The sequence below is a fragment of the Pelophylax lessonae genome (genome assembly GCF_965119305.1).
Source record: "Pelophylax lessonae genome assembly, chromosome: 9".
In the NCBI taxonomy this organism is placed as follows: Eukaryota; Metazoa; Chordata; class Amphibia; order Anura; family Ranidae; genus Pelophylax; species Pelophylax lessonae.
This window is the reverse complement of record NC_138776.1, coordinates 112,723,148-112,737,484: the sequence shown is the minus strand read 5'-3', so window position 1 is coordinate 112,737,484 and position 14,337 is coordinate 112,723,148. Positions and strand designations below refer to the sequence as shown.

The following is a 14,337-nucleotide window of genomic DNA, read 5'->3' as shown; positions in this document are numbered from 1 at the left end:
CACAAAGATACAGAAAGTGATTTAAAATAGAACTTAAAACAAAATAACTACACTTGCAGTGTGGCCCCTTTCAATGCAAGAGTTAAATGCTCATTAATTCTAGGGAATTATACCTACCTTATTCCTTGCTCCAGCAGGCTCCCTCTGTGTGACTGCTCCCCAGGACCTCTTCTATAAGATGCTCTGGGCCCCAGTCAAAACAATAACATCATCAAGTACAATGCAGGGCCAGTAGCAAGGGACTATCCATAAGTTTAAGTGAAGCAGAGCATTGGAGCAAGAACTTCAGTAAGTATTACACTTTATTCCGTATCCCCTAGATTTAAGGAGCATGCCATCCCACACAAAGGGTTTTTATTTTTTGTAATTTCCAGAGTTGGGTTTTAAAGATCAAAAGAGATATTTGCAGGCACTATGGTTTACCAGCACTTTTCTTTTACCAGATTCTTATTATGCCAGATACTTTGTAGGCCCTAACAGATTCACTATGAACAGACTTACTGAATAAGCACAAGGAGGAGTCCTGAGGAGGACACGTAAGCGCCCTGTGTCGATACGCGTGGGGGAGGGGCCACGCGTTGGAGTGTGAGTACGGTTGAAAGCAATTCCACAGCTCGCTAAGCAGACAAACTATAACAGTTGGAGACCCCCGTCTGAGCGTCTGGGCACTATATGTAAAATAGCCTTTGTAGTGTGGTGCGCTGCAAGCAGCATTTAAATGTAAGTGCAATACCTATTTTTTGATAAAGTTTGTTTATCAGACGTTATTGGCACCATGTATATCTCTCTTTCCATCCATGTTAGCCATCCGTGAGGGATAGGAGCACCCTGACAGCATTAAAGAAAAGGCGACCCCGCATCCAAACTTACTGGATTGATCACAAGGCCATTACTGACCAAGCTTAAGTGCAAGGTCAAAGGCATAAAGGTGAGGCACCCACCTGAAGGGGGGGGGGGGGGCACGGAGACTTGAGGTGTAATCAAGCTAGCTCATGACCATATTTGAGCACTGGTGATTGGGGTCTAATCTCCATACATAATTTGTTTGGACACTTAAAATTTGGATACAAGGCATAAGGACACTTATTTACCACGTCAATTTGCATGATTTATATGTTTTTGGATATTTATTGTACAGCTATATTGCATACAGTGAATCATTAAGTGTGTTTAATCGGATTTAATTGGATTTAATCAGTGCACAACTGTTGATATAGACATATATATATATATATATATTTTGTCTACACAGAGTGATACGAATATTTATTATATATTATTTATTTAAATTAATCCATTATTAATACAAGCTACACAAGTTTGCGCAGCACACATTTATATTATTTCATTCACAACACACTCACAACAAGGGAGTGATCAGTGCTAGCGGCATTCTAAATTTACACCACCATAGATTGCTCGCAGTCCCACTCAAAATGAATTACCTTTGTTGTACAGTCAGTGCCTGCTCCATTATTGGTCAGAACCTGGGCTACTCCCACTCTATCCTCTTGTGCTGCCAGGTGAAGAGGTGTGAGTCCGCTCTATATTTTGCAAAATCAGGAATATTAGTACACAGTACATAGTAAAAAATACATAAAGGATGAAAAAAACACTGCTTTTGTTGCATTGAGAGTCATATTAGCCTCATGTAACTGTATACACTCAAACTGGGAGAAGGGATAACATAAGGTGTCTCTGCTGAATGTACATACACTGACAGGGAACTTACTGATAGGAGAGAGAAGAGTAGGCACAACTGCTAAGTTACCAGTGTGCAACTGCTCTTATATTGTCCAATTAGCAAGCTCTGGATAGGGCAGGGAAACCACTGTACTTCTCAACTGCAAAATCAATGTAGTGTCACTGTCCTGGCTGTGCTGTATGGCAGAGGTGTATGCCTCACCGAAGTGTCTGGACAGAATTACAAATGCTCTGGCAGAAAAGACAGTTCAAGTGTGTATTTGGTGCTTTGCTTTAAAAACAATGTCAGAGACTTCTATTTGGGAGCAAATCTTCATAAAAAGTTTATCTCTTAAAAATGTTTTAGTTTTTCTAAAAAAAACAGTAGCAATGGGTGTCACTACTCATAAGAACAGAACCCGTTTCTGTTTTTGATTGAGGAAATAGGATTAGAACCTCTGGGTTTTACCCTTTTTTTGTAACACGTCTTTGCCAACAGCAATGCAAGAGTTTTGCCTCAGGGTCTACAGATGAACACAAACTAGACTTTCCTGCTTTATGCAATAACTGGGCCAGGGATTTATTCAACTAAATGTTCTATTATTCCCTTTGGCTGTCACAGCTGCGTACATACAGATAGGAGGCATTTTAGGAAGCCCAGAGCATAATTCTTAGCATTGCTATCTCAAAACGATAGGGTGCCTTGGTTCTGAGTCCAAATGTGATGCTATCTCAGAGGGGTCTGTATGTTTTCTCTGTCTCCCCATGGCTTTCTTGAGCATAGTTCAAAGACATACCAATAAAATTATAAGTGTATAACTAAATACGGAGGCCCGTTAACATAAGATAGACTGTAAGCCCCTGGAGAAAGTAACTAATACATGCAAATAAAAATTTCTAAAATGTTTTACAGAATAAAACAGACTATTATTTGCTGATTTACGCATTATAAAACTCTGCCTTACTTCACATGTTTTTTTTTTTTTTACAAACTTGATACTAAACAGACAAGGAAGAAATGTTAATCCACTGTCAACTGCATATCACTGTCCATTCTGCAGAGACAGTCATCAGGACTACCAGCAACAATGTTAGCATCGCTATTGGGAACAATCAATGCATTTCAACAGCCTATCTAAGGACCGGTTCTCATCTGTAGAGTGTATTTCAGGCGCATTGCATTTTAGACGCACTTTACATGCGCTTTAGGTGCATTACCATTGAACTCTATATGCCACGTATTTTCATGAAAGTACATCAAAGATGCAGCAAGCAAGACTTTTTTTTTTTTTAACGCACCACACTTACAATGCACAGATGTGAATGTGGCACAAAGTCCTCTTAATCTGAGTTTTGTGCAACCAGCTGCATTTTTTTTGGCAAGCTTTCTAGGTGGGATATAAACTGCTTGTCACATGAGCCTGTACTGTGCAACTTCCATCTCTTTCTCTTTGTTAAGAAGTGAAGATGTCCAACTGAAGATCCTTAATACTCTGTATCCTGCTACATATGGCTCAATGTCGAACTCCCTGGTTGGTTTCTACTGCTGTCTCCCCTAATTACAGTACTTTGCTTGATGTCCCTTAGTCCTTTAGGCTAAGTTTGTACTTTGTTTCGTTTCATTTCCATCTACGGATTAGGCTGCTCCTGTACTTTCCCTGGCTAGCCAGTGCGAAACAGCATCTTCCATATATGTGCCGACTGTCAACAGGCCTCCAAGGTTTGTGACTTGGAAGCTTCATACAGCTAACTCCATACCTTTTTTACAGTGTTCTTGCTAACTACCAGATTCTCCCTAGATTCTTTTTCTTAAGGGAGCCCATGCAATGTGGTGGTGACCTGGAGCATCTGACAACTCATCTGGGCATTATCAAGCAATTAACAGTTGGTGGAGTTGAAAAAGGATTTGCTGTATATGTACATGTTACAATGCAAACAAACGTTTAGGAGTACAGATGGTACCTTGTTGCTAACATGGACAATAGAATTTCTGGTGAGCAGCAAAGACACCATGTCAACATGGCCTTCTTGGGCAGCAAGGTGAATGGGAGCAATTCCTTGCTTGGTCATTGCATTGGCATCTGCCCCATATTCCAGTAATGTGGTGGCTATTTCCATCTGGTTTTTCTTTGCTGCAATGTGTAGAGGTGTGTACCCATTCTATAAAGAAAAGACATACATTTACAAGGAAAATATTGGGCAATGTAAGCAAACATACATATAGTTTATCAATCATTCAAGTTTCTGTTGACAGAAAATCCAGAGAACCTTGAATATGTAGTTAGTCCTTTAAGAAACTGCCTATGCTAGATTACTGTATGTGAAAGGTAAACCTATAAAAAAAAGTGCAGAGTACTCTCCATTTGCAACATTGCGATCTTGGGTTTAATTTTACCTATGTAAACTATGGGGTTGATTTACTAAAAACAAATAGAACGTTTGTTTTCCAAGTGCAGTTGCTCCAGAGCTTAGTAAATGAGTTAAAGCTTCACTTTACAGAAAAAAGCAATCATGTAGAAGGAAAATAAAAAAAAACATGTATTTTTTCTTGCACATGACTAGATGATGGAAGTCAGCAGAGCTTCCCCTCATTTACTAAGATCTGGAGCAACTGCCCTTGCAGAGCGCAACTGCATTTTCAAAGTGCACAGTCTATTTGCCCTTAGAAAATTAACCCCTATATGACAGAAGTCAATGTTTTCTAAATAAATCAATAGTTGAAGCATTCTAAATTAATTTCACAGTAAGAAAAAACACTTCTATATCAAAGAGCAGCCGTGCTCAAGAGTGTAAACAGAGGAGTGATTTAAGAGACTGGATGGCCTTAAACAGGACTGCTGTTAGAAATCACAGGCACCATACAACCTACCTGGAAGGTCCCCCGAATATGTAAAGACAATATTTTCACTAAAAATACACTAAAATCATTATCAGTGGACACAAACACAACAGTGAACTTGTGTGAATTAGCCCTTTTAAATTATTTGTTACATTTAAAAAAAAATTATAATTTATTTTAAAAATTTTAAAAATATGTTTATTTTACAATTTCCCTTATTAATTTATCACAATGTCTAATTGTTATTTATTTATTTTTTTACAATTTGTTATTTATTTATTTTTTTACAATTTGTTATTTTTTGACAGGACAGGGAAGCGATCGGGGGGGCAACAGTGAAAGGGGGGCACACGGGGAGAAGAGGGATCAGAAGCAGGCAGAACAGGGAGGGGGTTTGTGTCGGAGTAGCAATTACAGGAACGATAATGCCCTGTGTCTGTGTCTCTCCCTGCAGTAGCTGAAAGCTGGCAGGAGTGGGAGAAACTGTCTTTCAGGTGCTGCAGAGAGCCGCATAGGGCTTCCTTCTGTAATTGCTCCTCTGCCCAACTGCACTGATTCCTCATGCTTTTGGGGCCCCCTACAGGAGGACTAGTGGTCCGCCCCTATGAGCGGCCCTGGCCTTAAAAGTTGCCTCAGTTCTGTATTTTAAAGACTTGAATGACATGAAGTAGAAAAAGCAGTTGCAAAATGATTACCAATGCCTGGGTTTACAAGACTGAACATAAATCACATTACTCAGTACAATGGTTAAGCAGCAGGGGCCTTGTGTGCTAACTTTAGTAGCTGTTTGATCAGAGCATTAAAATTACTTTACCCTTATTAAATAAAAACACAGTAGACATTACAATTCCAAAATCAACTGATTGCCGAGTACTGTTTTATAGATTCCTGGTTGTCCCCTATCTGATCAGCACCATTTGTGTGTGTAAATATACAGTATCTCACAAAAGTGAGTACACCCTTCACAATTTTGTAAATAATTTATTATATCTTTTCATGTGACCACACTGAAGAAATGACACATTGCTACAATGTAAAGTAGTGAGTGTACAGCTTGTATAACAGTGTGCATCTGCTATCCCCTCAAAAAAATTCAACACACAGCCATTCATGTCCAAACCGCTGGCAACAAAAGTGAGTACATCCCTAAATGAAAATGTCCACATTGGGCCCAAAGTTTCAATATTTTAAGTGGCCGCCATTATTTTCCAGCACTGATTTATCCCTGTTGGGCATGGAGTTCACCAGAGCTTCACAGGTTGCCACTGCAGTCTTCTTCCACTCCTCCATGACGACATTACAGAGCTGGTGGATGTTAGAGACCTTGCTCTCTTCCACCTTCCATTTGAGGATGTCCCACAGATGCTCAATAGGGTTTTGGTTTGGAGACATGCTTGGCCAGTCCATCACCTTTACTCTCAGCATCTTTAGCAAGGCTGTCGTTGTCTTAGAGGTGTGTTTGGGGCCGTTATCATGTTGGAATACTGCCCTGCGTCCCAGTCTCCAAAGGGAGGCGATCATACTCTGCTTCAGTATGTCACAGTAAATGTTGGCATTCATGATTCCCTCAATGGACTGTAGCTCCCCAGTGCTGGCAGCAGTCATGCAACCCCAGACCATGACACTCCCCCCATCATGCTTGACTGTAGGCAAGACACACTTGTCTTAATACTCCTCACCTAGTTGCCGCCACACACGCTTGATGCCATCTGAACCAAAAGTTTATCTTGGTCTCATTAGACCACAGGACATGGTTCCAGTAATCAATGTCCTTGGTCTGCTTGTCTTCAGCAAACCATTAGTTCTCCAACCCTTTTCTCTATTACTTACTCTTTCTTTCTTTCTTTCTTTCTTTCTTTCTTTCTTTCTTTCTTTCTTTCTTTCTTTCTTTCTTTCTTTCTTTCTTTCTTTCTTTCTTTCTTTCTTTCTTTCTTTCTTTCTTTCTTTTACTTACTTTCTCTCTCCTTCATCTCCTCCATCACTCTTTTCCTCTCTCTTTCTCTATCCCTTCAGCAGTCTTTTTCTCTCTCCCTCCATCCCTCTTTTTCTCTCTTCCTCCATCCTACTTTTTCTCTCTCTTTCTCTATCAATCCATTCCTTGTTTTCTCTTTAATTTCATGTATTTATGAGACCAGGCAGAGACGGATTTAAATTCGGCCAGTTCAGCAGGCGATGGACAAATTTCAATCCATCTACAGGCAAACTGGATGTACTGAGGTCAATCGACAGATCGACTTTAGTACAATCAGCTTGTTTTTTATCAATGCAATCACTGTCAACTATAGCTGCCAGCAGTAATCATTGTATTCTAACGGCGGGGAAACCTCCCACTGCCAGAACACAGTAGCTTCAGCATGGGGTGGGGGTTGGCAAGAGGCAGAGAAGAGGGAGAGCAGGAGAGGGGCCGAGTTGCTGCACAATGGGCTACTAGGTTGTACTTGCCCCCTGGGCCAAAAGTTGCCAGTCAGCCCCTTGGTGGGCTCCACCTTGCAGTACAGATGGGAGCCAAAGCAGAAAGGGTGGCTAGCTGTATGGACAAAACAAGTGAGAAGACTGTCTGTAAGGCCAGAACAGCAGTGGTGCTTGTGTAAGTCAGAAGGCTGATGATCCATTGTTTGGTAAACTTGTGCAAGAGAAACTCATTGATTCTTATTTCTGGAACTGTGTTAAACTTTCTTTTAATACAATTGGGCAAGATAAGCCCTTACAATGAAGTAGTAGGTGAGTGGCTGTGACCTTAATGTGCTACCAATTGAAGCTACTGTAGTTCTCACTATATATATATATATATATATATATATATATATATATATATATACTGTATATACACATACATATACACAAGCAAAATGTGGTAATACACAATCTACTTGCATCTTCCATTTAAAGGTCAGTGTGGGCATACTCTCCACCTCAGAGGATATCAGATTAGCATGCTGCAACTGACAGACCACATTTTAAGAATGCCTGATGCAAGACAGATTCCATATTCATTATTCACACTATAACTGACAATGGCAGGTCAGTAAAGCTTCTTATCCTATTGACACATTCCAGCTGATAACAAGGAACCACTTAAATTTCTCGGATCTCAAAAAGGGTAAGCCTACAATGTAAGGTACCAGCATGGTATATTTAAAATATAATTATTTAAAAAATAAACCTGTGTATATAGAGATCATCTGGCTATCAAACTGTTTATCAAAATGATGCATGTTGTCATTGACCTGAAGCTTACACATGGTTGGGATCTCCTTGGCAACCCTGTGTGCCTGAAGAGCCAATTAGCACAGACCAGAATTGTGATGTGGAAGGTGGGAAAGTAAGTCACAGGCTTCCCATACCTGGAAGTACTGGGTATTTCGCTCACTTCCCTGCAGTTGAGTGGGACAATGGGGGAGATAATGGAAGAATGCTGCAGGTGGATCCACCAACCTTTGTACTTGCAATCCTCTAGTTTGCAAGATCCTATTGACTGTGAACCCAGATGTATACCTTATGTCTAGCCATTTGTAAAGATATGCTCCAGGCAGAGGCACTGACAGATTCTAAATAGCTTCAACAACTGAACAATTGGATATGAAAATATGACTTGCCAACCCTTTTTCCCCTTGTCTCCCCCACACACCCCAGATGATGATTTTGTTTCAATGATTGCCAGGAACAGTTTTGTCTATACTATACATGAGGAACTGTATAATGCACATACAGTGCATTCATATATTATTTAGACCCCCTTCACTTTTTTTCTTTTTGTTATGTTGCAGACTGATACTAGAGTTGTTTACCCCCTTGCCCTCCGGAAGGTTTAGCCCCCTTCATGACCAGGTCAGTGTTTGCGACACGGCACTGCGTTACTTTAACTGACAATTGCCCTTTTTTCCCCCCACAAATAAAGCCTTCTCCTGGTGGTATTTGATCACCTCTGCAGTTTTTTTTTTTTTGCGCTCTAAACAAAAAAATACCAAAATTTTGTGAGAAAAAAAAAAAAGTTTTACTTTCTGCTATAAAACAAACCCAATTAAAAAAAAAAAAAAAAAAAATTCTGCATCAACACTGGCTGGGAAGGGGTCAACATCAGGGGTGATCAAAGGGTTAAATGTGTGCCTGGACTGTGCTTACACAGCGTGGGGGAGATGCTTTGACTAGGGGAAGGCAAAGATCCATGTTCCTGCTTTGCAAAATCCGAGGATCAATACCTTCCTTCTGACAGAGCAACAATCTTCCTTGTTTACATAGTCAGATTGTCGTTCTGTCTGCATCCTGTGTAATTAGCAGGTCGCGGGGGACATGTGATCACAATAGAAGCAGGTCGCTGGCGACGCGCATGCACACCCAGACCCGGAAGTGATAGATCACACACTAGGTACATGATCTGGCACAGAGCGGCCACTCTGCAGTAAATGTACAATGGACGGTCCGCAAGTAGTTAAATACATTTGTTTCTCATAAATCTACTCTCAGTTCCCCTATAATGACAAAGCAAAAACAGAATTTTAGAAATGTTTGCAAATGTATGAAAAAGCAAAAACTGAAATATCCCATTGGCATAAGCATTCTGACTGTTTGCAACAATACTTTAAATTTAGCTCAGGTGCCTCCGTTTTCTCTTGATTGTTGTTGAAAGGTTTCCATTATGATGAGTCTACCTGTGCTTATTTACGTAAATTGATTGGACATGGTTTGGAAAGGCACACACCGCTCTAAAAAAAAGGCCTCACAGCTGGCAATGCATACTGTATCAGAGCAAAAGCCATGACGTCAAAGGAATTGCCTATAGGGTTCAGAAGCGGGATTATTGCAAGGCACAGATCTGGGGAAGGCTAAAAAAAAAATTTTTGTTGCACTTAAGGTTCCGAAAAGCAGAATGGCATCCATAGTTCTCAAATGATAGTTCTCAAATGAAAGAAGTTTGGCACTACCAGGACTCTTCCAAGAGCTGCTCGCTTCCGGCCAAACTGAGCAATCGGAGGTGAAAGGCTTTAGTAAAAGGGTTGACCAAGAACCCAATGGTCACCGAAATTGAGCTTTAGAGATCCTGTGTGGAGATAGGACAAAGTTCCAGAGGGACAACCATCCCTGCAACCCTCCTGTCAGGGAAACCATATGCAAAGTCGTGCACAAAGATGTGCCCTTGCTTATAATATTTCTCGAGTGACAACTAGAGGTCCTCTCATTTTTTTTTAAGTTAAAAATAACAAACATGTCATACTAAAATGTGGGAGACCCTTGCGCTATCCCATAAGACAATGTGAACTTAATGATAGCTGCAGCTATCTGATCAGCCTTACCAAAGCTGAGTGAAAGTATATAAAATATAGAAGTGTGAAGCTGCGCTGATCAAGGACAGTGTTGTGAATAATCTGAAATATCAGAAATTATTTGTAGGTCAAGTGGACAGCATAAATGTACTGTGAATATTTACAAAACAGTGCATAACTCCAAAAGCAAAGTGGTGTATAGGATAAGTTAAAATGTGCTGTATGTGATGACAATAAATAAATACCTTATATAATTAAATAATTAAATAAATAAATCCAGTAAAGTAATAAAATTCCTTTCCGTGATCAATTCCTTTCAGTAAAAAAAAATTCAATAATCCACAATATATATAGACAGTGCATGCTGAAGAAAAGTAAATAATTAAAAATCTTTTCAGAGAAAGTCCATCCCAAAGGATTTTATTGTTCAGCATTCACAGACCACTGTTTTATAACACATTCTTCATGCACATTGATTTATTTATATTTATTACTAAAAAGTATTTATTGATCTATTGGATTTATTTATTTATTTATTTAGGTTAGGATTTTTTCACAATTTTAGTGCACATTCTTTGCACCCACTACAGTTGTGAGTCACGTACTGTCTATATATATTGTGGATTATTGAATTTATTACTGAAAGGAATTGATCACGGAAAGGAATTTTATTAGTTTACTGGATTTATTTATTTATATAAGGTATTTATTTATTTATTGTCATCAAATCTTTACAGCACATTTTAACTTATCCTATACACCACTACGCTTTTGGAGTTATGCACTGTTTTGTAAATATTCACAGTACATTTATGCTGTCCAATTGACCTAAAAATAATTTCTGATATTTCAGATTATTAACAACACTGTCCTTGATCAGCGCAGCTTCACACTTCTATATTTTATTTCAACAAACATGTCATACTTAATTACATGGTGTTGTGGTTTTGTACAGAGCAGCCTCGATCCTCCTCTTCTTGGGTCCCTCTTCGGTGCTCCTGGACCCTCCCTCCCGTTGAGTGCTTCCACAGCAAGAAGCTTACTATGGGGGCACCCAAGCCGAGCCACAGCTCCCTGTGTCCATTCAGATACAGAGCTGCGGCTGGCCCTGCCCCCTTTCTCTCACCATTGGCTGGCTGTCTTTGATTCACAGCAGTGGGAGCCAATGGCGCCGCGCTGCTGTCTCAGCCAATGAGGAGGGGAGTCCCAGGCAGCCGAGACACTCCTGCAACATCGCTGGATCTAGATGGAGCTTAGTTAAGTATTAGGGGGGCTGCTGCACACAAAAGGCTTTTTATTTTCATGCATAGAATGCATTAAGATAAAAAAAATCTTCTGCCTTTACAACCACTTTAAAGAAATAAAAAAATAATGTAAACAACTGTAGTATCAGTATGCAAAAAAAAAAAAAAAAGGGAAGGGGGTATGAATACTTCATGAATGCACTATATATGCCTATACATCTTGCTGCATTATTTATTTACCATACAATACAGACAGCTATTTCTTAACCATTCATTGTATGTTACCAAGATCATTAGATGGCAAAACATGATTTTATTACATATAAACATGATACAATTTGGAGTTTTTTACCTTTGCAGCTCCATGAGGTGATGCTCCTTTATCCAACAATAGCAATGCCACTTTCTGGTTATCATAGTGTGCCGCAACATGCAGTGGTGTTAGACCGGTCTAAAAACACATGCAGAAACAACCACTGTTATCACTAACACTGTGACATACTATGTGTTCTGTGAAAAATCTTAGCAGTTATGTCTGCCTGTTAGTTACAAAAATAACAGAGAAAAACTAGAAATTATGTACTGGGCATTGGGGGTTTTATGACTACCAACCCAATTGGCAGAACTGGCTTTTTTTACTACCTGGTGTCCCAACTAATGCATGTTCATGACTGGTTACATCCTGTACCAGATAATGCTTGTTCCTTCTATGGAAGCGGCTATTGCCTCCTCCATGGAAACCCTTTAAAATATTATTTATAGACATATCTTTAACTGAATCTGACTGGTCAGAATTTGCTGACACCTTTAAGACCTCTGTTATTTCATCAAAAGATTAAATTAATTAACCAAAATTTTTTTTAACACTCTCACCTCACTTCTGCTAGATTACATAAAATGGGCTTACGCCCTGTAGCAACCGGTTTTAGGGGGTGTGGTCAGGTGGAATATTTCCTACACTGTTTTTGGCCATGTCCGCTAGTTCTGGAAGGATGTGGGCAACATTTTCTCTTCAGTGTTGGGCCCTCCTAATGTCCTCAATTCAACAAATTGTTTTCTGGGAATCCTTGGGGAACTGTCTGTCCAAAGACACTAGACACCTATTACGTATTTTGTACTTTTACGCTAAAAATGTGACCTTGGAAAGGGAAAGTTTTACCTGCTATAACTCAATGGCTAAAGCTTATTAATAACTCCCTCCCTATGTGTAGACTTACTTTTGAATTGTGGAAAAAAAAAATGGTTTGATAAACTTTGGGGCAGATGGCTATCTAGCCCCCTCTTCCTTTGACTTCTCTGGATCCAGGAGATTAGGATTTGTTCATTGTTATTTATATCTACAATGCATTATTGAACTGAAGAGTGTAACCCTGTTACATAGGCGGCTCTCTAATTAGGCAAATTAGGCGGTTGCCTAAGGCCTCGCACCTACAGGGGCCTCGCGGCCAGTGGCGGAGCGACAACATTTAGAAGGGCGCAGTCAGGGAAATCTCCCAAGTAAAAAGTGGTTTTAAATTCTCGGATATAAAAGTGGCAGCAGTGTGCTGCAGTCCCTTCACTGCGGCTGCCAGGTGTCTGTTGTCTGCTGACACTTACCCCGCCTTCTCTGCCTGGGGATTGGCCATCTGATCATGTAATCCTAAGATGTGGAGGAATCGGTGGGCGTGTACCTGCATCAGTAGGAAGTGACTGCCAGGTCAGCTCATTCTGCTATCATCAGTTGTTGCTCTGGGAGGAGAGCTCTGCCCTGGCCCAGGAACATACAGGTAACCAGGCCCCGACTTGTCACTCTGCAGGCTGGTCATAGATTTGTGGTGTCTACTACGCAAAGGGGGTGAGTAGCCCCAGGGAAGTTGGAAGAGTCTTAGAATGGTTGGTGGAGGAGGAGGAGAAGAAGAAGGCCCTGGGTGGCTGGGGGAGGAGAGGGTGGCTGGAAGAGAAGGAGAGGGTCCCTGGGTGGCTAGGGGAAAAGGCTAGGGCCCCTAGGTGGCTAGGGAAAGAGGAAAGGGCCCCTGGGTGGCTCAGGAGAGGGCACCTGGGTGGCTAAGGGAGGAGAGGGCCCCTGGGTGGCTGAAGGAGAAGGATAGGGCCCCTGGGTGGCTGAAGGAGAAGGAGAGGGCCCCTGGGTGGCTGAGGGAGAAGGAGAGGGCCCCCTGGGTGGCTGAGGGAAGAGGAGAGAGCTCCTGGGTGGCTGGGGGAGAAGGAGATGGCCCCTGGATGGCTGGGGGAGAAGGAGATGGCCCCTGGGTGGCTGGGGGAGAAGGAGATGGCCCCTGGGTGGCTGGGGGAGAAGGAGAGGGCCCCCTGGGTGGCTGTAGGGGAGAAGGAGAGGGCCGCTGGGTGGCTGTAGGGGAGAAGGAGAGGGCCCCTGGGTGGCTGTAGGGGAGAAGGAGAGGGCCCCTGGGTGGGGGGGGGGAGAAGGAGAGGGCCCATGGGTGGCTGGGGGAGAAGGAGAGAGCCCCTGGGTGGCTGGGGGAGAAGGAGAGGGCCCCTGGGTGGCTGGAGGAGAAGGACCCTGGGTGGTTGAAGGAGGAGAAGGAGAGGGACCCTGGGTGGCTGGAGAAGGAGAGGGACCCTGGGTGGCTGGAGGAGAAGAAGGAGAGGGCCCCTCGGTGGCTGGAGAAGAAGGAGAGGGCCCCTTGGTGGCTGGAGGAGAAGAAGGAGAGGGCCCCTGGATGGCTGGGGGAGGAAGAGAGGCCCCCCGTGACGCCAGAGTCAGTTGCCAGGGAAGAGAGTGGAGCTGAGCCAGTCCTGCATATCTGACATCAAAGCCAAACTTGGTGGAGCTGGAGCCCTTTGCCCTACACAATGACAGCATCCGAGGTGGAAGGTGAGGGGTAGCGGGGCTGTGACATTATATAGCATATGGACTCTGTACATGATTGGTAGCTTTGGTTGTCCTTTAGATGTTTAACTCTGTTGTTTTTCCGCCCCAGCTGTGAGGGACTGAGGAATGACAGCCCACTATGCTGGGACTTATAATGCCCTAGAATGTGGAGGACTGAGGAATCCCCAGTCCCTCACAGAGGGCACTACAAGTTTCAGAATGGCAGGCTGCCATGCCTTAGTCCCCACAGAGAGCAGTACAAGTCCAAGCATAGCAGGCTTCCATTCCTTGAGGGAGGAATGGCAGTGCACTATACTGGAATTTACAGTGCCCTCTGTGGAGACTCAGGTATGGCAGCCTTCTGTAGTGGGACTTGTCATGCCCTAGACTGTGGCGGACTGGTGAAGGGAAGTGTAATGGGGTCTCTGGAAACTCTGATGCAAGGGGGAGCTTTGGTGACCACAGAGTTCCCTTTTACACCAG

At 42.2% G+C, this 14,337-nt stretch overlaps 1 protein-coding gene across 40 annotated transcripts in view; it reads right to left on the bottom strand.

Moving 5' to 3' along the window:
- Positions 1-14,337, bottom strand: part of ANK3 (ankyrin 3) — a 920,123-nt gene that overhangs the window by 181,845 nt on the left and 723,941 nt on the right. For all 40 annotated transcript variants that reach the window (XM_082268127.1, XM_082268156.1, XM_082268164.1 and 37 more), the window contains 3 exons: positions 11,380-11,478; positions 3,646-3,843; positions 1,446-1,544 (listed from right to left, as the gene is read on the bottom strand). In XM_082268127.1, coding sequence (XP_082124253.1) covers positions 1,446-1,544; positions 3,646-3,843; positions 11,380-11,478 — 396 coding nt within the window. The remainder of the gene's footprint in view (positions 1-1,445; positions 1,545-3,645; positions 3,844-11,379; positions 11,479-14,337) is intronic.